The 23,466-nt window shown below is 40.4% G+C and overlaps 1 protein-coding gene across 2 annotated transcripts in view; it reads left to right on the top strand.

Moving 5' to 3' along the window:
- The window catches only part of ECE2 (endothelin converting enzyme 2), a 145,970-nt gene that overhangs the window by 16,077 nt on the left and 106,427 nt on the right, over positions 1-23,466 (top strand). For both annotated transcript variants that reach the window (XM_075340345.1, XM_075340343.1), the window contains 3 exons: positions 1,149-1,235; positions 5,804-5,948; positions 15,458-15,673. In XM_075340345.1, coding sequence (XP_075196460.1) covers positions 1,149-1,235; positions 5,804-5,948; positions 15,458-15,673 — 448 coding nt within the window. The remainder of the gene's footprint in view (positions 1-1,148; positions 1,236-5,803; positions 5,949-15,457; positions 15,674-23,466) is intronic.

A 23,466-nucleotide genomic window follows, 5' to 3' on the forward strand; every position in this document is an offset into this window, starting at 1 on the left:
CTGCAGTTCATCTGGCAGTTGCTTTTGTGGCTGGGACAGGGGGTTTTCAACACTCCCTTCTGTAGTGTCCTGCTGTGCCTTATCTATGTTTATAGCTGAGCTGGCTGCTGTTATGTGAGGAGACAGTGAGGTCGCTCCACTGCATGTTTGCTGAGCGTTATCTCCTGCCTCAGTGTCTGCCAGCGCCATGTTGGAGAGAGCAGAGGTGTCAGGCTGGGAGGCTGAGGTCCCGAAAAAGCGGGTGATATCTGTACCTTCCCCCTCTGGAGTCTGTACACTCGTCGCCCGTCCTCTCCTGCGTGCCATTACTGATCCTGGACCCGGTGAGTGCCTTTGAAGTGTGAGAATTCACCACTGATGTGTGGGAGCTCCTTCTTACAGCATCTCAGTGTGCCATCGGCTAGCTCCACCCTCCTATCTCGTGAAGCACTTCTTTAATGAAAAATTTGGCCCTATACAGCTGCATAAATAAAACAGTAAAAATATTTATTGAATTAATTTTGTAATAATTTTTCAGAATTTCGTGGTTTTCTACCACATGGTCAGCCATTAAGTTAAAAAGATAATATATAATATCGCTTTTTCCAGTTGAAATCTATGAGAATATGCAAGAGTAGTCTTGATGCTTCTACTGCTATTGAGTTTTTTTCACATAGGATTAGGTTCACACAAACGTAGTTTCAGTCCGTGTTTTGCCTTTATGGAGAACGGACAGTACACAGACCCAATGTTAGCTTATGTGCTAGTACACTTCAGGTCCGTGTGAAAGAAAAATCACAGAATGCTCTAGTATTGACCAGACTATTGCATGTAAATAGTGGGTTTCCGAAACCGTTCACTACTGAGACAAGACTAATCTGATTAATTGCAAACTTCGCTGTAGCTAGAGTAAAGAGTAAATTCGCCTTGGGCTTGTAGTTCTTGAGGGCCAATAATGCACTTAGAAATCATTTGATGACCAATGATTAATAGGCTATAATGGGTCCAATAATGTCAGCTTAGGCTATATTTACATTAAAAAAAAGTCTAACACGGCCTATCCAAAATGTTCTCATTATTTTTAGTTTTTAAATTTACAGTTTGTATTCACAATTCTTTTACATGTTGATATAGTTTAAAAGTAACTAAGAAATGTTTACGTCTTCCAGATGTCTGACTACAAACGTGCCACATTTCACGATGAAGATACTCCAGACCCTTCAGGGGAGACGGCTTCAACCCCTGATACTGTAGAAGTAAGAGATAATCAGTACCACACCTGCTTTACCTGTTTATGTGTTACGTTATGTACTTAATTGTCTGTTTACATAACACTGAATATATATATATATATATATATATATATATCTTTTTGCATTTTGCTGAAGAAAATAAGTATTTTTTGCATTATGGCTCAACTAGGATAGGTAGTACATCATTATTTCATTGGGGTGAATGGTCTGACCCCAGGGCCTAGGTGATCAGCAGAATAGAAATCCCCTTAATTGCTTATAATAGTCCAGCCACTTATGGCATCCATAAGGTTGGCTGTGTCTAGTATTGGATCTCAGTGTTATTGATGGAATTATGCACAGCCACACCAATATGCGGCTCCCATATGACCACTAGTCTGTTTTTGTAAGTGACAGACATGGGCCTCGATGATAAAGATTATGTAATTATTTCTACTAAAAAAAAAGTGAGCGAAAAAAAATTTCAGTTCACATGTGATGCACATCCAGGGCGGCATGTAAAAAACCCCTACAGTAGTCCTATTATGGAACCATAGGGGTGTGTCTGACAGCACAATGCCAACAGATGCCAGGCATTAACCTTGAAAAGTGTGAATAAAACTATCTACAGAGACGGGTAATCCACAATTACATGACCAGGCTCACACCAATGCATTGTAAAACTGAAAAGATACAAAGCCAGATAATCCAGTCTAATGATTTTCAGCTTCCGTGAAACAGAGGCATAGAGGGATGTAATTAGATTAAACTAATTGAACAACATTTAGGACCTTGGCAGTATTGTCACGTGCTTTGTGGGTGGGGATGAAGCCAACACAATTTGCAAGAGCAATCTATTTGTAACATTTTACACTGTAAAGGCCCCGTCACACTAAGCAACATCGCTAGCAACATCGCTGCTAACGAACAACTTTTGTGACGTTGCTAGCGATGTTGCTGTGTGTGACATCCAGCAACAACCTGGCCCCTGCTGTGAGGTCGTTGGTTGTTGCTGAATGTCCTGGGCCATTTTTTAGTTGTTGCTGTCCCGCTGTGAAGCACAGATCGCTGTGTGTGACAGCGAGACAGCAACAACTAAATGTGCAGGCAGCAGGAGCTGGCTTCTGCGGAGGCTGGTAACCAATGTAAACATCGGGTAACCAAGAAGCCCTGTCCTTGGTTACCCGATATTTACCTTTGTTACCAGCCTCCGCCGCTCTCACTGTCACTGCCGGCTCCTGCTTTGTGCACATGTAGCTGCAGGACACATCGGGTTAATTAACCCGATGTGTGCTGTAGCTAGGAAAGCAGGGAGCCAGCGCTAAGCATTGTGCGCTGCTCCCTGCTCTGTGCACATTTAGCTGCAGCACACATCGGGTAATTAACCCGATGTGTGCTGTAACTAGGAGAGCAGGGAGCAGCGCTCAGTGTGCGCTGCTCCCTGCTCTCTGCACGTGTAGCTGCGTGAGCTGGTAACCAAGGTAAATATCGGGTTGGTTACCCGATATTTACCTTAGTTACCAAGCAGCATCTTTCACGCGGCGCTGGGGGCTGGTCACTGGTTGCTGGTGAGCTCACCAGCAACTCGTGTAGCCACGCTCCAGCGATCCCTGCCAGGTCAGGTTGCTGGTGGGATCGCTGGAGCGTTGCAGTGTGACATCTCACCAGCAACCTCCTAGCAACTTACCAGCGATCCCTATCGTTGTTGGGATCGCTGGTAAGTTGCTTAGTGTGACTGGACCTTTAGATGATGGTTATCGGCAAGACTCTACTTTCATTAGCAGCATGAGCCTTTTTACAGTTGTCAAGTAATACCTTTCCAAAATGGATTATAATATGTTAAATTTGATTTTTAGTACATTCACCACTACTTCACAAGGATTCTAGCATCTGCCAAGAAGTTATCAATCAATTTTAAAGGAATCCAAATTTTTCTTTAATATACATAATTATGCTAAGCTTAAAGTATAGGCATCTACTTTATGTCACTCAATTTTAGGAAAACCAACCTAATTTCCATAGTTAACTGACTGACTATCTTACAGTATATGTAGACCTATAGCTTTCATGGAATTTGTGATGGCATCTTCATCATTACAGTGGTGTAGAGCCAATGGTGGATCATAGTTAAACTGTTAATGGTTCTTGGCCTTTTATGCCTCCGAGTTGCAAATTGTATTTGGTTTATGATCAGCATGAAATTATATCACGAATTAGGGCAGAATGCTTGTTGTCTTCAGCCACAACTATGATTCTTAAAAAAAGAAAACCATCCACAACTACGATTCTTAACAAAGGAAAACCTTTCATAACTACGATTGTTAAAAAAGGAAAACCTTCCACAACTACGATTCTTAAAAAAAGAAAACCTTCCACAACTAAGATTCTTTTTTTATATAATTCTTTACTTAACTTGACAACAATAAACAAAATGTAAACCATAGAGATACATTGCACATAGAAGAATGTAAACCATTTTAGGTAAAACAAAAATATAAAGTGGACTGACAAAAGTTTGTACAAAGCTATAACAGACTCCAGTTCCCTAGCGGTTGGAAGACAAAACAGCCCAACTGGAGGGGAGAGAGTAAAAAAGGAAAAAATCCTAGAAAAGAAAGAGATAGTGAGGGAACAAAGAAAGAAGGAATGATCGGAAGAGCAGAGAAAGAGGATAAGGGGGAAAGCGGTAGGAGGAGAAAGTGGGGTGGGGGCAAGTGCGTCCCTCCACACACCTTCATCCAGAAGGTATCTCTTTCCGTTTATCTCAGTGCCTCCTTATATTCGTTTTTCTGTTAGAAGTTGAGCCAATAGTACCAGGTGGCCCAGAACTTCTCGTAAGTGTCATGGATAGAAGACATCAGGTCCTCCATATGTATAATGTCGTTAACCCTCTTGATCCACAGTGACTCAGTGGGACAGGTAACTTTCTTCCAGTTAAGAGGCAAACACGTGCGGGCCGCCATAATTAGAAATCTCAAGAGCCAACATTTGTATGCAGAAGTCAACATTTCGCTGTGCTGCAGTAGGTATAATGCTGGCCCCATTTCTCCTGCATACCCCGTTATTTTGCGGATAATCTAACTCACTCCTGTCCAAAAGGGCTGCAACACACTACACTCCCAGAATATGGGTAGGAAAGTACCCTCTGCCCCGCTATACCACCAACACATTGGGTCCACTGAAGGAAACATTGTGTGTAAACTAGAGGGGACTCTGTACCAGCGTGAGAAGTTTTTGCAATTCGCCTCCTGTAATCTTGAGCTAAAGAACGTCTTTTGGGGTAGACGAAATATGTTGGTTCGCTGTTCCAGTAAGAAGGTTACATCTAAGTGTCTTTCCCATTGCAGAATTTAGGGGGGAGGTGGCTGATCCGGGGGGCGAGACCAACAGTGGGTAGGACATTGAGAGATTATGTCGGATAGGTCCTGATGCTAGGCAGGTGGATTCAAAAAGAGTCTTAGCCGACAAAAACTGCATCCTAGGTGGAATTGTGTTCAAGAAATGCTTCAGTTGGGAACTTCACCAGTTCCCCAGTGGCACTGGATCTGAAGCAGTGGTCAGCTCTTTAATTGAGGGCCAGTCCAAGTCCCTACTCCACCCTGCTACTGTGTCAAAACCTGCCCTACTCCACGCCCTAAAAATGGAATCTGAAGAGATCCGGGACTGAAGCCGAGGTGACTGAGAATTGGTGCAAGATCTGAGAGGGGGAGAATCGCCACCCTGCTCACTAACCGATACAACTACGATTCTTAAAAAAAGAAAACCTTCCACAAGTACCATTCTTAAAAAAAGAAAACCTCCAATAACTACGATTCTTAAAAAAAAACAAAAAATAACCTTCCACAGCTACAAATCTGAAAAAAAGAAAACCTTCCACAACTATGATTCTTAAAAAAAGAAAACCTTCCACAACTACAATTCTTAAAAAACCTTGACATTTTAAATTAACAAGCACACTTCTGATTTTTAAGAGAAAAGAGTGCATTGTCTCCACATCTGTATATTACTTACAATATAATGACCGATACGACTGCTGATCAGTGAACTTTTACCAATCGGCAGTTTTTAGAATGCCTGTTTACACAGGCAGACCAAATTAAGCGATGAGGACTTAGCGAAATAAACTAGATCACTCAGTGCGCATAGGCTGCCATTGTTCTTGGCAGTGAGAGGTCTGTTAACACAGAGTGATGTTGCATAAAAGATTATTTCAGACAATTAATGTGTATTTTGCTTGTTCATTGGTTGATCAGTACCCTATTTACATGGCAAGATAATCGAGAAACAAGCGCTTTTAACAACACCTCTTCACGATCATCTTGCAGAGTAAATGTCCAACCCTAGCAGTCACTCCAGAGTCTCCTTTCTTCACCTTGAAGAAACAGCAGTGCCATTCCACTGAGCGCACAGGCAGCACATTGTCCCATCTGAACCTTGCCTAATCCTGTTGTTGAACTGATTGCTGAATTGATTGCTGTCCGTATTTCTTGCTGATTTAATGAGCTTATATTATTAAATTAAATATTGATATAATATAAATTAAAATTTTTACATCATACATTTTTGTGTTTGTGATATACCTCTTTCTTTAGGTTGGTTTTCGGAAAGGAAGAGGGCACATCTTTAGTTTCCTTGGAGGTAGATCTCAGCTTGAAGTCTTTCTGGGAGCCCTAAGTGCAGTTCTAGGATTGTTACTCATTGGAAGTCTAATCGCTCTAGGAGTTCAACAAGTCTCAGGTACCAAGACAACTCTTGCAAATTTCATCTACCCCTTTGCGGGTCATTTTGTACATTCATACTGGATTCTGTACAATATTACTAATACATGTCATACTAAATTCTCATGATCTAAATATAGAATTAGTAATTAGTAACAAAATGATTACTGGTTGACATATTCTTTGAACAGACTGCTTACAATGCATAGTTTGTGTAAGATATTTAAATTATTTTAACTAAGATATCACCTTGAAACAGGGCCCCCTATATCTAATCTAGCAGTTCAAGTGTGTAAGTTGAGTAGGCCAAAAGACCCCAGAATTTTTCAACAATGTTCAATAATATCTCAGCCCTCTTCTGAAAATCAGCTCATATAGAAATATATGTTTTTTGCTTTCCAATAGGTTATTATGCATATCAAGCCATCTACCTCATTAAGTAAATTTTTATTAATCAACTTGTCTCAACTTTCATTTTTCTACTTTAGTGGTGCAATCTGCAAAACTCTCCATTGTAACCTACTTCTGAGAAAACTATTCTGTTCCCAGACCCAAGTTTGTGTGTAAAATGAGGCCTCAGCAGGGTGATAATTAGAACAAGAATGTTTGGGCTACTGTAAATTTGAAGCAAATGATTTGTTTTTTGTCTTACGGAAAGTATGGATAAATAGGGTGAGATAGATAGATGATAAAAACATAGATAGCTATATAGAATAGATAGATATATAGATAGATAGATATAATAGATAGTTACTAGTACAGCTCAATAAATTAGAATATCATCACAAAGTTAATTTGTTTCAGTAATTCAATACAGAAAAGGAAACGCATATATTATATAGAGTCATTACAAACAGAGTGATCTATTTCACGTGTTTATTTCTGTTAATGTTGATGGTTATGGCTTACAGCCAATGAAAACCCAAAAGTCATTATCTCAGAAATTAGAATATTATACAGTGCCTTGTGAAAGTATTCGGCCCCCTTGAATTTTTCAACCTTTTCCCACATTTCAGGCTTCAAACATAAAGATGAAAAAATGTAATGTTATGGTGAAGACTCAACAACAAGTGGGACACAATTGTGAAGTTGAACAAAATGTATTGCTTATTTTAAACTTTTTTAAAAAATAAATAACTGAAAATTGGGGCATGCAATATTATTCGTCCCCTTTAAGTTAATACTTTGTAGCGCCACCTTTTGCTGCGATTACAGCTGCAAGTCACTTGGGATATGTCTTTATCAGTTTTGCACATCGAGAGACTGAAATTCTTGCCAATTCTTCCTTTGCAAATAGCACAAGCTGAGTGAGGTTGGATGGAGAGCATTTGTGAACAGCAGTTTTGATTGGATTCAGGTCTGGACTTTGACTTGGCCATTCTAACACCTGAATATGTTTATTTGTGAACCATTCCATTGTAGATGTTGCTTTATGTTTGGGATCATTCTTTTATTGGAAGACAAATCTCCGTCCCAGTCTCAGGTCTTTTGCAGACTCCAACAGATTTTCTTCAAGAATGGTCCTGTATTTGGCTCCATCCATCTTCCCATCAATTTTAACCATCTTCCCTGTACCTGCTGAAGAAATGCAGGTCCAAACCATCATGCTGCCACCACCATGTTTGACAGTGGGGATGGTGTGTTCAGGGTGATGAGCTGTGTTGCTTTTACACCAAACATATCGTTTGGCATTGTGCCCAAATAGTTCGATTTTGGTTTCATCTGACCAGAGCACCTTCTTCCACATGTTTGGTGTGTCTCCCAGGTGGCTTGTGGCAAACTTTAACTGACACTTTTTATGGATATCTTTGAGAAATGGCTTTCTCCTTGCCACTCTTCCATAAAGGCCAGATTTGTGCAGTGTATGACTGATTGTTGTCCTATGGACAGACTCTCCCATCTCAGCTGTAGATCTCTGCAGTTTATCCAGAGTGATCATGGGCCTCTTGGCTGCATCTCTGATCTGTCTTCTCCTTGTTTGAAATGAAAGTTTGGATGGTCGGCCAGGTCTTGATTAGATTTGCAGTGGTATGATACTCCTTCCATTTCAATATGACAGCTTGCACAGTGCTCCTTGGGATGTTTAAAGTTTTGGAAATCTTTTTGAAACTAAATCCACCTTTAAACTTCTCCAACAGTATCACGGACCCGCCTGTTGTGTTCCTTGGTCTTCATGATACTCTCTGTGCTTTAAACAGAACACTGAGACTATCACAGAGCAGGTGCCATTATACAGAGACTTGATTACACATAGGTGGCTTCTATTTATCATCATCATCAGTCATTTAGGACAACATTGGATCATTCAGAGATCCTCAATGAACTTCTGGAGTGAGTTTGCTGCACTGAAAGTAAAGGGGACGAATAATATTCCATGCCCCAATTTTCAGTTATTTATTTTTTAAAAAAGTTTAAAATAAGCAATAAATTTCGTTCAACTTCACAATTGTGTCCCACTTGTTGTTGATTCTTCACTATAACATTAACATTTTTATCTTTATGTTTGAAGCCTGAAATGTGGGAAAAGGTTGAAAAATTCAAGGGGGCCAAATACTTTCAAAATGCACTGTATAAAACCAACTGAGAAAATGATTTTAAACTCAAAAATGTTGGCCTACTGAAAAGTATGTACAGTAAATGCACTCAATACTTGGTCGGGGCTCCTTTTGCATGAATTACTGCATCAATGCGGCGTGGTATGGAGGCAATCAGAGCAATCAGCCTGTGGCACTGCTGAGGTGTTATGGAAGCCCAAGTTGCTTTGATGGTAGCCTTCAGCTCATCTACATTGTTAGTTCTGGTGTCTCTCATCTTCCTCTTGACAATACACTATAGATTCTCAATGGGGTTTAGGTCAGGTGAGTTTGCTGGCCAATGAAGCACAGTGATACTGTGGTTATTAAACCAGGTATTGGTACTTTTGGCAGTGTGGACAGGTGCCATGTCCTGCTGGAAAATGAAATTCCCATCTCCAAAAAGCTTGCTGGCAGAGGGAAGCAAGAAGTGCTCTAAAATTTTCTGGTAGACAGCTGCACTGACTTTGGTCTTGATAAAACACACTGGACCTTCAGCAGCAGATGACATGGCTCCCCAAACCATCACTGATTGTGGAAACTTCACACTAGACCTCAAACAGCTTGGATTGTGTGCCTCTTCCTCCAGACTCTGGGACTTTGATTTCCAAATGAAATGCAAAATTTACTTTAATCTGAAAACAACACTTTGGGCCACTGAGCAACAGTCCAGCACCTCTCAGTATCACATTGGACGAATGAGCTGTCACTCATCAAACTGACAGCTCAGCACATCCTTATTCCATAGCACAGTAAAAAGTCACTCATTGCATCCAAAACACACTCAGCGGAGGAATCGTGACACAGCATAATGAAATAAATATTGAACACATCTTCAATTTTCTACATAAATATATTTCTAAAGGTTCTAGTGACCTGAATTTCTCACCAGATGTCGGTAACAACCCATCCAATCCATGCTTACTGTAATCTATTTAAGCCTTTGTTGATGATGATAGCTTCAAGATGCCTCTTGTGTGGGAAAACTAGTCGTATGCATTGCTCAGGTGTGATTTTGGTCCATTCTTCACAGAAACATTTTTCATATTCAGAAAGTGTCATGGGTTCTTTCTATGAACGCTGAGCTGTAGCTCATTCCAAAAGCTTTCTATTGGATTCAGGTCAGGTGATTGGCTAGGCCATTTTAGCAGCTTTATTTTCTTTCTCTGAAACCAATAGAGAGTTTCGTTGGTGTTGTGTTTGGGATCAATGACTTGCTGAAATGTCCACCCTCAATTCATTTTCTTCATCCTAGTAGATGGCAGCATTTTGTTTTTTTATCAAGAATGTCTTGCTGCATTTGTCCATTCATCCTTCCTTCAATTTTATGATGTTTGCTAGTGCCATATGCTGAAAACCAGCTCCACCTTCAAACCCCACCTCCATACTTCATTGTTGGTATAGTGTTTTTGAGGTGATATGCAATGCCTTCTGGCACCCAAACATGATGTGTATGCAAATGTCACACCTAGAATCAGCTCCAGACCTTTTAACTGCTTAACTGATGATGGATTAATGAGGGAATAGCCTATGCAGTGCATTAAAGAGATTTTGAGGTAATGGTCCAATTATTTTTGGTCCCTTGAAAAGAGGCAGCGACATGTTAAAGAGCTGTAATTCCTAAACCCTTACTCCAATTAGGATGTGAATACCCTCAAATTAAAGCTGAGAATATGCACTTAAAAACAAATATTGAACTGTATAACTGTATATGGAATATGCTTTGGTAAACAGATAAATGCCAAAATTTGTGTCACTGTCCAAATATTTCTGGCCCTAACTGTATGTCCTAACCCTGCATAATAATATACTTTCATTCACTACGCTTCTTCTATGAGGGCATCTCAGTGAGGATCACATTATCATTTGTTCACATGCAGCCACTATTTCCTGCTTTATTATGTCCAATTCACACCTGTCATCTGTGCCCAAAATTCAGACTGAATATTTTCGTCACTGATCCCACCGATGCAGCGAAGCAGTGGCTTCTTCAATTGACTAGAAGTGTGAAGGCACCTGCATCCAAGGTTGCCAACTTGGCTTTTTATTTTTTTCTGGACAACTTATAAAAAAAAAATCACATACCGACAGTATTATTTACTGACATATTGGAAAACCATAATAAATCATTATGATTATAAGTGATGTATGTCTAGAGGTCATAATCCTGATATGAAGACATCAGCTGCTGTCACTGTAAACTGTAAAATGATGATCATTATGGTGAAGATGTCAGAAGGTGAGTATAAGACCAGGGCAGGGACTTAGATTTCAAGCATCATGCCAACGGTGAAATTGAAAAAAAAAACCCGCTGGAGTGGTGCTTTAAAAAAAAAAGAAAAAAAATGTACGCCCTAAAGTTTTTGTTACAAACAGGGCAAAAAAGTAACCTATTATTACAGACTGTCCTGGAATTTCTAAACAGTTGGCAACGCAGCAGATACACTCAAAAGCATCAGCAGGATTAGTGCAAAGGACTAAGAGGTCTGTCTTCGGAGCATGTGTGCATTTACCCTGCTGTTGTTTTGGAGCCCAGGCACTGGCTGCTTCAATTGACAGGCACTACAATGTGTTTTCAACTAACAACTGCATCATAGTGCTTGTCAACTGAAGGGTCTGCAGCTCCAAAGCTTTGGCAGATTCAGTTCAGAAGGCTGTGATTCAAGTTTGTGAGCTTAGACGTCCTGTCAATCATTTCAAAGTAGCGCCACCCGCATGAGGAACAAAGTGATGTGCTCCTCTCCTTCCCTCTAAATACTGTACCCAGAAGAGAAGCAAATCAGATGTAACAGAGCTGGAAGTAGTGTCTGCTTGTCAAAAAATGATTATGATACCCCTAGCCAGATGCGCAAGTAATTATTATTATTTATTATTATAGTGCCATTTATTCCCTGCTGCTGTACATGTGAAAAGGGATATACATAATAGGGACAAGTACAATAATCATGAACAATACAAGGCACAGACAGGCACAGGAGGAGAGAGGACCCTGCCCGCAAGGGCTCACAGTCTACAAGGGATGGGTGAGGATACAGTAGGTGAGGGTAAAGATGGTCGTGCAGCGCTATAGTGGACTGAGGATTACGGCAGATTGTAGGCTTGTTGGAAGAAGTAGGTCTTCAGGTTCCTTCAGGCGAGAGTCTGATATCTTGGGGCAGAGAGTTACAGAGTATGGGGGATGCACAAGAGAGTTCTTGGATGCGATTGTGGAAGGAAGAGAGAAGAAGGGAGTGGAGAAGGAAATCTTGTGAGGATCGCAAGTTACATGCAGGTAAGTACCAGGACACTAGGTCACAGATGTACGGAGGAGACAGGTTGTTGATGACTTTGTATGTTATGGTTAGGATGTTGAACTGGAGTTGTTGTGCAATGGGAAGCCAGTGAAGGGATTGGCAGAGAGGAGAGGTCTAGAGTTTAAAATAGATTGTAAGGGTGGAAGAGTGTTAGAAGGGAGGCCACAGAGCAGGGGGTTGCAGTAGTCCAGGCAGCAGATAATGAGGGCATGCACTAGTGTTTGCTGCTTCTTGGTTAAAGAATGTACGAATCTGGGAAAAAATGTTGAGTTGTATTCGGCAGGAGGTGAAGCGGGCTTGGATATGTGATTTGAAGGAGAGAGCAGAGTCAAGGGCTACCCCCAGGCAATAAGCACACGGGCCTGGAGAGAGTGAGCAGTCATCAACTTTGATGGATAGGTCTGTCGGGAGGTTTGAGTGAGCAGGAGGAAAGATAATGAATTCTGTTTTATCCATGTTAAGTTTTAGAAAACAAGCAGAGAAAAATGATGAAATAGCAGACAGACATTGTGGGATTGAGGTAATGAACATATATTAGAAATGCTATATGAAAGGTCAAATAATAGTAGGAAACCTTTTTATTGAAACATAAGGAACCAAAGGAGCTCTACAGATGTAGTTTCAATGTAATTCTTTGTGATTGCTAATATACCTTTTCAATTCCATATTTCTTGGTGAAAAAAACCTTCAATCTGTTGGCTGAGCTTGTGGCTTACTGCCCAGAGTTTGGTCTGCAGTGATGCAGAGACTAGGATGCAAACTCTGCCAGATCCGCAGTAACATGTAAAAGATGTGTTTCTGGCTTGCATGTAACTAAAAATGTTAATACTAAAAATGGAGACACAGCCTATTTTAAAAGATTATTACGAATCTGCACTGATTTGAATGTATTCCCCCAATAATGACCCACTCGGGACTGTCTTAACCCTTTGCTGCCACTTGATCCTTCCAGCTAAAATGCTCTTAATCAGGTATCCTAAGGGCGGCTTTGCACGTTGCGATATTGCACGTGCGATGTCGATGGGGTCAAATCGAAAGTGACGCACATCCGGCGTCGATATCGCAACGTGTAAAACCTTTTTGATACGATGAACGAGCACAAAAGCATCGTTATCGTATCATCGCTGCAGCCTCCGACATTTCCATAATGCCGATGCAGCAACAGGTACGATGTTGTTCCTCACTCCTGCGGCAGCACACATCGCTGTGTGTGAAGCCGCAGGAGCGAGGAACTTCACCTTACCTGCCGCCGGCTGCAATGAGAAGGACGGAGGTGGGCGGGATGTTTACATCCTGCTCATCTCCGCCCCTCCGCTTCAATTGGCCACCTGCCGTGTGACGTCGCTGTGACGCCGCACAACCCGCCCCCCTAAGGAAGGAGGCGGGTCGCCGGCCAGAGAGACGTCGCACAGCAGGTATGTGCGTGTGAAGCTGCCGTAGCGATATTAATCGCTACGGCAGCTTTCACTAGATATCGCACGTGCGACGGGGGCGGGACTATCGCTGCAGCATCGGTAACACATTGTTACCGATGTCGCAACGTGCAAAGCCCGCCTAAGATGCACCTAGCGACTCTGTAAAATAAAACATTTGATATCCGGGTTGTAGCACAGCTCAGCTATGCAGCTCTAAAGATATCACTGATATCAGTTGTATTTGTGTATTTGCAACTATCACTAATTCATGAAAAACAGATATATGTATGACCATGTCTAATAAAACTGATAAACTTTGATTGTATTGAAACAACAGCACACAGCCTAGTAAGTGACAAATTGCTAAAATCAGTCTCTAAGCCCCCTACCTCATGCTGTCCTCAGATTACATAGCAAAATTTGCTGACAGATTCCTTTTAACAATAATCATACAAATATTGTACTTTTTAAAGTTACTGACATAATGGGAATAACAATTTAAATATCTTTGCAGTTCACAAGGGAATTTGTGCATTTTCATTACCTGCCGGTGTATATCCTTGCCTCTTACTTAACTTATAATTAAAAGGAGTCTGTAGGATCAACCTACCCTAAGTCTTCTATATGGGCATGCAAGTCTAAGAAAGTTGAATAAAATTATAACTTTCTATATGTGATCTGATATCTTAGTCCATAGACATTCATGTTTTTCTTAATATGTAAACAAAATGTTAAGATCTTTGGGCCGACCCAAATCTTCCTGAGAATCTGCCTCCAGAGTCTACAGTGCCTTGCGAAAGTATTCGGCCCCCTTGAATTTTTCAACCTTTTCCCACATTTCAGGCTTCAAACATAAAGATAAAAAATTTAAATTTTATGTTGAAGAATCAACAAGTGGGACACAATTGTGAAGTTGAACGATATTTATTGCTTATTTTAAACTTTTATAAAAAAATAATAAACTGAAAATTGGGGTGTGCAATATTATTCGTCCCCTTTAAGTTAATACTTTGTAGCGCCACCTTTTGCTGCGATTACAGCTGCAAGTCGCTTGGGGTATGTCTCTATCAGTTTTGCACATCGAGAGACTGAAATTCTTGCCCATTCTTCCTTGCAAACAGCTGGAGCTGAGTGAGGTTGGATGGAGAGCGTTTGTGAACAGCAGTTTTCCACAGACTCTCGATTGGATTCAGGTCTGGACTTTGACTTGGCCATTCTAACACCTGGATATGTTTATTTGTGAACCATTTCATTGTAGATTTTGCTTTTATGTTTTGTATCATCTTGTTGAAAGACAAATCTCCGTCCCAGTCTCAGGTCTTTTGCAGACTCCAACAGGTTGTCTTCAAGAATTGTCCTGTATTTGGCTCTGTCCATCTTCCCATCAATTTTAACCATCTACCCTGTCCGTGGTGAAAGAAAGCAGGCCCAAACCATGATGCAGCCACCACCATGTTTTACAGTGGGGATGGTGTGTTCAGGGTGATGAGCTGTGTTCCTTTTACACCAAACATATCGTTTGGCATTGTGCCCAAAAAGTTCGATTTTGGTTTCATATGATCAGAGCACCTTCTTCCCCATGTTTGGTGTGTCTCCCAGGTGGCTTGTGGCAAACTTTAAATGACACTTTTTATGGATATCTTTGAGAAAACAGTGAGGTGGCACTCAGGCTGGTCGGGTCCAGCAATCTGGCCAGCTTCAAAGCAGCGCAAACAGTCTGTAAAGCATAGAACTTCATCACACCATAAGCTCCGTCCCTAGATAATTAGCCAGGTTGAGACTGCAGGGTAGCCGGTAACCTAGGTAACAAGCTATACACTCAAAAATTAAAACTCCCTCCTTTACTGAAATGTTATGCTTTTATAGATAACTCTTTTAAGTGTTTGAATTGTACCCCTTTTCTTTGGCATGTAAATATCCATATGTACTGTAAAGAGTATCAATATTAGGGAAAGATCAGTAACATACTGTACTTACAATCCTTTGGTGTCAGAAGGCCAGTTAACTGTAAAAGGCTATATGGCAACTGGCTAGTGATATAATTATGGACTGTAGTGTTGTTAGGCATAGGCCTTTTAATCATTATCCATGCTGGTACTGATTTTAACATGTAAATATCCATCACAATTTACCCACTATCATTTTTTTTCTACTATTCTCCCACAACATTACCATCTATAATAATTGATATGGATTGTAACTTTGCTTTTCTTAATGTTAAGTTCTGTTGTACTGTCCAATCTACAGACAAGTCCCGATCGCTGTGTCTCTCGGAGGCATGCGTTTCTGTAGCTGGACGTATACTTGATTCCCTGGACAGAGATGTGGACCCATGTCAAGACTTCTATCAGTACTCCTGTGGGGGTTGGATGAAGAGAAACCCATTACCAGATGGACGGTCAAGATGGAACACATTTAACAGTATTTGGGACCAGAATCAGGCTGTGCTAAAACATATACTTGGTGAGAATACTGGAAAAAAAAATGTAATTTCAGAATATTAGTGAAGTAATTAAAACCCACTGCTCTTCCTTTTGTATGATTCTAATATTAATAATACTAATTGCTATTTATGTTACATATATTTATGATACACCTTACTATAAGGGCGCATGCAGACTATATTTTCAGTCCAAGTGCTATCTGTCAAAACAATGGCTCACACTTAGACAAATGTTATTTAATGAGGCAGTGCATATGTCTACAGGTCTACGGGTCCATAAGACAAAATCTGACCACACTCGGATGACATCCAGTCCGATTTTCATGGAGTGACAGAATAGAGAAGATAGAGAAACTTATTTTTTTATTCTCCACCTCCAAGAAATACGGATCCCCCTGTGATCAAACTCTGATTAGAGTCTGATTAGCATAATAGGACGGTTTTTCATGGATGGAGAAAATATGGTGGTCTGCAAGAGCCCTCAGACACCCCTACGTTTTCAGAGCTAAAAATATAAAAAACTATTTTGTACTCTTTAAAACTTCCTTGGCTGGGTTAAAGAGGACCAACTACGAGAAGTTTCCTATATAAGCTAAAGTCAGTGCTATAATGGCACTAACATGCGGATTCTAAACATACCTTTAGTTGTGAGATCGGATGTTTACTTTCTGAAATATAGGCCAGTAAAGTTTGTGCAATGCACTGTTATTTGATGAGTGGTGCAACGGAATACAGTGGGGAAAAAAAAAGTATTTAGTCAGCCACCAATTGTGCAAGTTTTCCCACTGAAAAAGATGAGAGAGGCCTGTGTAATTGACATCATGGGTAGACCACAACTATGAGAGACAAAATGAGAAAACAAATCCAGAAAATCACCTTGTCTGATTTGGCAAGATATTTTTTTGCAAATTATGGTGGAAAATAAGTATTTGGTCAATAATAAAAGTTAATCTCAATATTTTGTTATATATCCTGTGTTGGCAATGACAGAGGTCAAGAGTTTTCTAAGTCTTCACAAGGTTGGCACACACTGTTGGTGATATGTTGGCCCATTCCTCCATGCAGATCTCCGTGATGATCTCAGTGATGTTTTGGGCCTGTCGCTAGGCAACACAAACTTTCAACTACCTCTAACGGTTTTCTATGGGGTTGAGATGTGGAGACTGGATAGGCCACTCCAGGACCTTCATACGCTTCTTAAGAAGCCACTCCTTCATTGCCCTGGCGGTGTGCTTGGGATCATTATCATGCTGAAAGACCCAGGCATGTTTCATCTTCAGTGCCCTTGCTGATGGAAGGAGGTTTGCAATCAAAATCTACCAATACATAGCCTCATTCATTCTATCATGTACGCGCATCAGTCGTCCTGGTCCCTTTGCAAAAAACTGCCCGAAAGCATGATGTTGCCACTCCCGTGCTTCACAGTAGAGTAGATATGCTGTTTTTTGGATGGAATTCATCATTGTCTCCTCCAAACATGACGAGTTGAATTTCTACCAAACAGTTCTACTTTGGTTTCATCAGACCATATGACATTCTCCCAATACTTTTCTGGATAATCCAAATGCTCTCTAGCTACCTTCAGATGGGCCCGGACATGTACTGGCTTAAACAGGGGAACATGTCTGGCACTACAGGATCTGAGTCCCTGGCAGCATTGTGTGTTACTGATGGTAGCCTTAGTTACGGTGCTCCCAGCTCTATGCAGGTCATTCACTAGGTCCCCCTGTGTTGTTCTGGGATTTTTACCTGTCTTGTGATCATTTTGACCCCACGGGGTGAGATGTTGCATGGAACCCCAGATGAAGAGAGATTATCAATAGTCTTGTTTGTCTTCCATTTTCTTATTATTCCTCCCACAGTTGATTTCATCACACCAAGCTGCTTGTCTATCGCAGATTTAGTCTTCTCAGCCTGGTGCAGGGCTACAATTTTGTTTCTGGTGTCCTACGACAGGTCTTTGGTCTTCACCATAGTGGACTTTGGAGTGTGACTATTTGAGGTTGTGGACAGGTGTATTTTATACTGATAAGTTCAAACAGGTGCCATTACTACAGGTAATAAGTGGAGGACAGAGGATCCTCTTAAAGAAAAAGTTACAGGTCTGTGAGAGACAGAAATCTTGCATGTTTTTAGATGACTAAATACTTATTTTCCACCATAATTTGCAAAAAAATCTTGCCAAATCAGACAAGGTGATTTTCTGGATTTGTTTTCTCATTTTGTCTCTCATAGTTATGGTCTACAGAACCTATGATGTCAATTACAGGCCTCTCTCATCTTTTTAAGTGGGAGAACTTGCACAATTGGTGGCTGACTAAATACTTTTTTTCCCCCACTGTATCTAATAGGGGGAAAAAGAGAGAGAAAGTACAGGGGGGAGGAAGGACAGGTAGGCAGTGATTCTGAGACTGTTTATTCTTGACACATTGTACTTCATGTTAGTTGTACATTTTGGTTTATATAATTTGCGGTTTTTATGAAAAAATAGAGAAAACTTGACAATTTTTTTGTCAATTTTACAATTTTTGAACTTTGAATTTTTATGCCCTTAAACCAGATAGTTATATCACAAAGATTAATTAAAACATAACATTTTTTCAAATTTCTTATTTACATCAGCATCATTTTTTAAACATCATTTTTTTTAGGAAGTTAGAAGGCTTAAAAGTTTATCGGGAATTTCCCATTTTTCCAACAAAATTTATTAAGCCAATTTTTTTAGGGACCACATCACATGTGAAGTGACATTGAGAGGCCTATGAGATTGAAAATACCCAAAAGTGACATCATTTTAACAACTACACCCCTAAAAGGGCAAAAAAACAGATTCAAGAATTTTATTAACCCTTTAGATGCTTCGTAGGAATTAAGGCAATGTTGAAGGAGAAAATGAAAAAAATTACTTTTTTCAACAAAAATATTGCTTTAACCCCAAATTTTGCATTCTCAATAAGGTAGAAGGAGAAAATAAACAGACCAGTGTTGTGCGAGTTCTCCTGAGTAGACTGATACCCCATATGTGGTGGAAAACTACTGTTTAAGGCACGGCAGGGCTCGAAACGGAAGAAGCACCATTTGACTTTTGGAGCACAGAATTGGATGGAATAGATAGACACCATGTTGCAGTTGCAGAGCTGGCTGATGAGCCTAAACAGTGGAAACCCCCTACAAGGGATCCCATTTTGGAAACTATACCAATCAAGGAAATTATTTAGATGTATAGACAGTACATTGAACCCAAAGGGGCTTCACAGAATTTTATAATGTGAGCTGTGAAAATGAAAGAATACATTTTTCCCACGAACATGTTGCTTTGACCCCAAATTTTTCTATTTTCTCAAAGATAACAGGAGACAAGGAACCACATAATTTTTTGTACAATGTCTCCTAAGTACACCGATACCCCATATGTGGTGTGAAACTATTTTTTATATACACAGCAGGGCTCAGAAGAGAATGACCGCTATTTCAATTTCGGAGCTCCATTTTGGGTGGATTATATTGCAGACGCCATTTCACATTGCCAAAACAGCAGACCTACACAAGTGACCTCATTCTGGAAACTACAGCTATCAAGGAATTCATCTATGGGTGTATTGGGCAAAGGTGATTCACAGAATTGTATTTTTTTCCCAAAAAATGGTTCTTTGACCATTTTAATTTTTTTAGTTTTTATTTTTCAAAAGGGGTAATAAGAGAAAATGAACAGTACAATTTCTCCTGAGTAAGACAATATCCCATATGTGGTCCACAACTACTTTTAGGAAAAAATAGACTGCACAGTTTGTTGTGCAATTTCTCTTAAGTGTGCTAATACCCTTAATGTAAAGGGGAACTACTTTTCAGGCACAGTAGAAAGCTTAGAAGGGAAGAAGTACCATATTATAGATCAGATTTTACTGTTATGGTTGCGAGTGTCATGTCACACTAGCAGAGCCCCTTTGATGCCAGAACAACAGAACCCCCCATAAGTGACCCCATTTTACAGACTACACTTCTAAATAAATCCTTCTAGGGGTGCAGTTATCATATTGACACCACAGATGTGTCACAATTTTACACCATTGTGTGGCAAAGAAAAAATTATTACATTATACCACAAAAATTATTTTGTTTTAGCCCTAGATTTTACAGTTTCACATAGAAAGATGGGTAAAAAAAATGGCACCAAAATTTGTCACAATTTGTCCTTAACATGACAATACCCCACACGTGGCTGTACATTACTGCTTAGCCAGAGACTTGAAAGGGAAGGAGTGCAATTTGACACTTGAAGCACAGATTTTCCTTGAATAGTTTCCAGACTCCATATACAGAGCCCCTAAGTGCCAGAAGAGCAGAATCTCCTTCAAGAGTTCTAATTTTGAATTTTGGAAATTACACCCCTCTGTGAATTTATCCACAGGTGTAGTGGTGATTTTTACTCCATGGATGGTTTCCAGAAACTAGCAGCAATAGATGTTGCTGAGTGAAAATTGCAAATCTGCCATTTTAGTGCCCATACATTGTGGTGCCCATCCATTGTGCACAGCTTGTGCTTCTGGAGACACATACCTTGTAAATTAAGTGGGATCTGATCTCTACAGTAATTACAATCGTGAATGCTAAGTGTGATTGGGAGGCTCAGAAGTAGGGGGACATTTGTATTTGGAAGTGTGGATTTTGCTGGGTTTCTTTTTTTGGGGGGGGTGGGGAGAGGGTGCCACAGCGCTTTTTCTTTTCCAGAGCCTTTGTGTTACAAGTAACATGAAAACACCCTTTTTTCAATTGAAAGATGATAGACTTGAGTGGGGATTCGTTTTTTTTGTGGATTGAGTTAAAGCTTTTATTGGGAAGATTTTACATAAAAATAATAGTTTGGACCATGTTTATCCTGTACTCTATGCTGAGCACTTACTGTACATCAGAGTTTCCATCTAAATCACCGAATCATGTCATTTAACTGACACTCCCATGGGATCCATGAGGCAGCAGAATTACTCAGGACTCTGTCCAGCATTGTCCTTTTCAAGAGTGCAGAAAATTGGTTGACCACACTTTTATGCACTCTTAAAAAGATGGACACAGTCGGATCATAGGCCTGAGAGAGTCCAAATTGTATCCCTTTGCCTCATTATAGGGAATCTTCTGTTCTGCCTGAATCACATATTTCAGAAATTTACATGTAAACCCCGATGTAAGGGCTCAACCTAGTGCACAGAATAAATGTGAGCCAATCCTTATCGCGATCTTTGGGAAGCAGAATAAACAAATCAATGTCTGGACAGAAATACAACCCTGGCTGCCAAACTCAAGACATTTTAGAAATTACATCCAAAAAATAAAGAAGTATGTAAAGAGGACCTGTCACCAGGTCTAAAGTTACCAAGTGTTGCTCTTATTTTATTACTGCTGTTCACCTGAGTGTTCCTTTTTGTTTTTTTGAATCCATAAATCCACCATATGCTTCCAGAGATATGGGCCTTTTTACTTAGTGCTAATTTTACTGGTCTTTATTAAGAGAGTGCGTTGTTAAGCTGCCCTACATTGCCCCTTAAAACAAACCCAATGCATTTTTACTCTTTGAGCAATTAATAAAAAGGTCCAAATGTCTGAAACTTTATGGTGGATTTATTTAAAAAGAAACAACAAAAACCTCAGGACGATCAGTGTCACCAGTTTTGACCTGGTGATAGGTCCTCTTTAAACAGATTGTAACATCACAGTCAACCATTTTTATCTGCCATAATGGGTCCGGGTCTTAAGATCCCTACCAGTTAGAAGATTTTTAAAAAAGTTGCTGCCAACTGATTATTGGAATAGTGTGGCAGAACATGAGCCACCGGTTGTTATTAGAAGTCAAGTCTGCCTCAGAGAGGCAGATCTCAATTAGAGGCTATCCCACCCCACCAGGTTTTTGGAACAAAAGGTGTCCTTACTGTAACATCCTGTGAAATTGGTGAGAATCCTTTTATACAAGCTGAAAAAAATGTTAGATACATAAGTCCAACAGTATATTACATACACACAGCAGTCATCCCTTATTTGGGACGCTGCATTGTGTGCCGGAGCTACTCACAAACAGGATCAAAAACAGGAGAAACACGAGTAGAACTGCTTCACAAGAATATGTATTTTTATTTCTATTAATATCTTAGTTTATATTATATCAAAAATGGATCAGAAAAAATACATATGAAAAGTACATATAGGAACAAAATAGTAGAAAAAGTGAGGCCAAGAGGAGGTTAAAAAGACACAGACATAACCTGCAAGGATACTTGATACAATCTTATAAAAAAACCACATAATTGTCACATGAGGAGTGTATCAAACAGAGTGTACAACAAAGCTAACTGAGCCACTTCTGCATGCCGTCATGCGCCGGTATCACACTTATGTTGGATTATAGTGTTACAGAAAGACCTCATAGGAGGAATCATACAGGCATACAGAAGTCAAGACTCAGGAGCTGTATGTCAACTCTAACAATTATTGCTTAAGATGATAAACACATATGTGTACTTTTATCACACAAAGCATATAACTACACCACAAGCAGACCAGGTTTATAAATAATCCATTACCCATATATAAAAAACAGAGGTTCTCAACGAGGTCTGCTATGGCCAGCTACATGTCAATTGCAAAACTTACACGTAAACTGAAACCCACACATGTGTATACTCAACTCATGCAACATATGACACTCATATATACAAAAGTGGTTGCAGATGGAATCCCACCAATTCCAATGTCCCACATTGCCAATTGTGTATCAGTGATTTGGGTCAGCATTGACTGGAAAGCTTCCCCATGGTATCACGGCAGAGGGAACATAAAACTTGGCAGGATCCCCATACATACCACAATGTGTAGTCCGCAATTGTAAAATAGACCAGGGAGGTCTGTCAGGTGAGGAAGGGTTAAGTCCCCCAAGAAACTCCGACGTACGTTTCACAGATAGCTGCTTGTGCGCTGTTGCTTCATCAGGGAGTGACTGATCATAGCTATCGGCTAGTTTAAATAGCCGCTAACCCCATATAAACAGCTGTATCCTATCAATAGATATCACCGGCGCATGCGCGTATGGCGCCCCCGGGATCCGGAAACCTCCACACGCCGTCATAACAGTAGCGCATGCGCGGGAGCAGGGACGCGTCTCCATAGCACCCGCGCATGCGCACAAGTCACCCAGAGACGGCCGGGAGGAAGGCGGACCCGCGGCGCAACACGCGCACGCGCACATCCATGACAGGTAAGAAGCATAAGAGCCAAGTATTCACAGGCACGGGTATTCTGGCTATGCGGTCCCATAAAATAGAAATACAAATAAGGTCACACCGAAACATATGACATAGATAGAAATGAGTATACAATAAATACGCCGCATACGCCATCCAGTGTCCGTGTCCACTTAGGTAAACAGAGGGTCTTCAATATCGCTTTTTAGCATGGTGAATCACAATTATGCAGGATCAATGCTGTTATTTCAAAGGGACAAATAAAAGGGAAAGAGGAAACATAATGAGTAAGTAAAAAAGAATAAAACACATGAATAAAAATTTTTTTTTCATATCCATATCCCCAGTCAAGAAGAAGGGAAGGACGAAACCCACACAGTGGGGTAATGTCATAGAAAAGGGGCAAAACTTAATGCCTCGTTGAGACCCGACGGGGTGATTGTACCCAACAACACCATCCATCGCGTCTCACGTTGGGCCAACCTTTTCTTAATATTGCCACCCCTAATGCCACCATGAATTACCTCAATCCCACGTATTAGTAGAGATTTCGGATCGCATCCATGGTAGGCTTTGAAGTGGCGTGG

Source organism: Anomaloglossus baeobatrachus, chromosome 3, assembly GCF_048569485.1.
Source record: "Anomaloglossus baeobatrachus isolate aAnoBae1 chromosome 3, aAnoBae1.hap1, whole genome shotgun sequence".
NCBI classification, from domain to species: Eukaryota; Metazoa; Chordata; class Amphibia; order Anura; family Aromobatidae; genus Anomaloglossus; species Anomaloglossus baeobatrachus.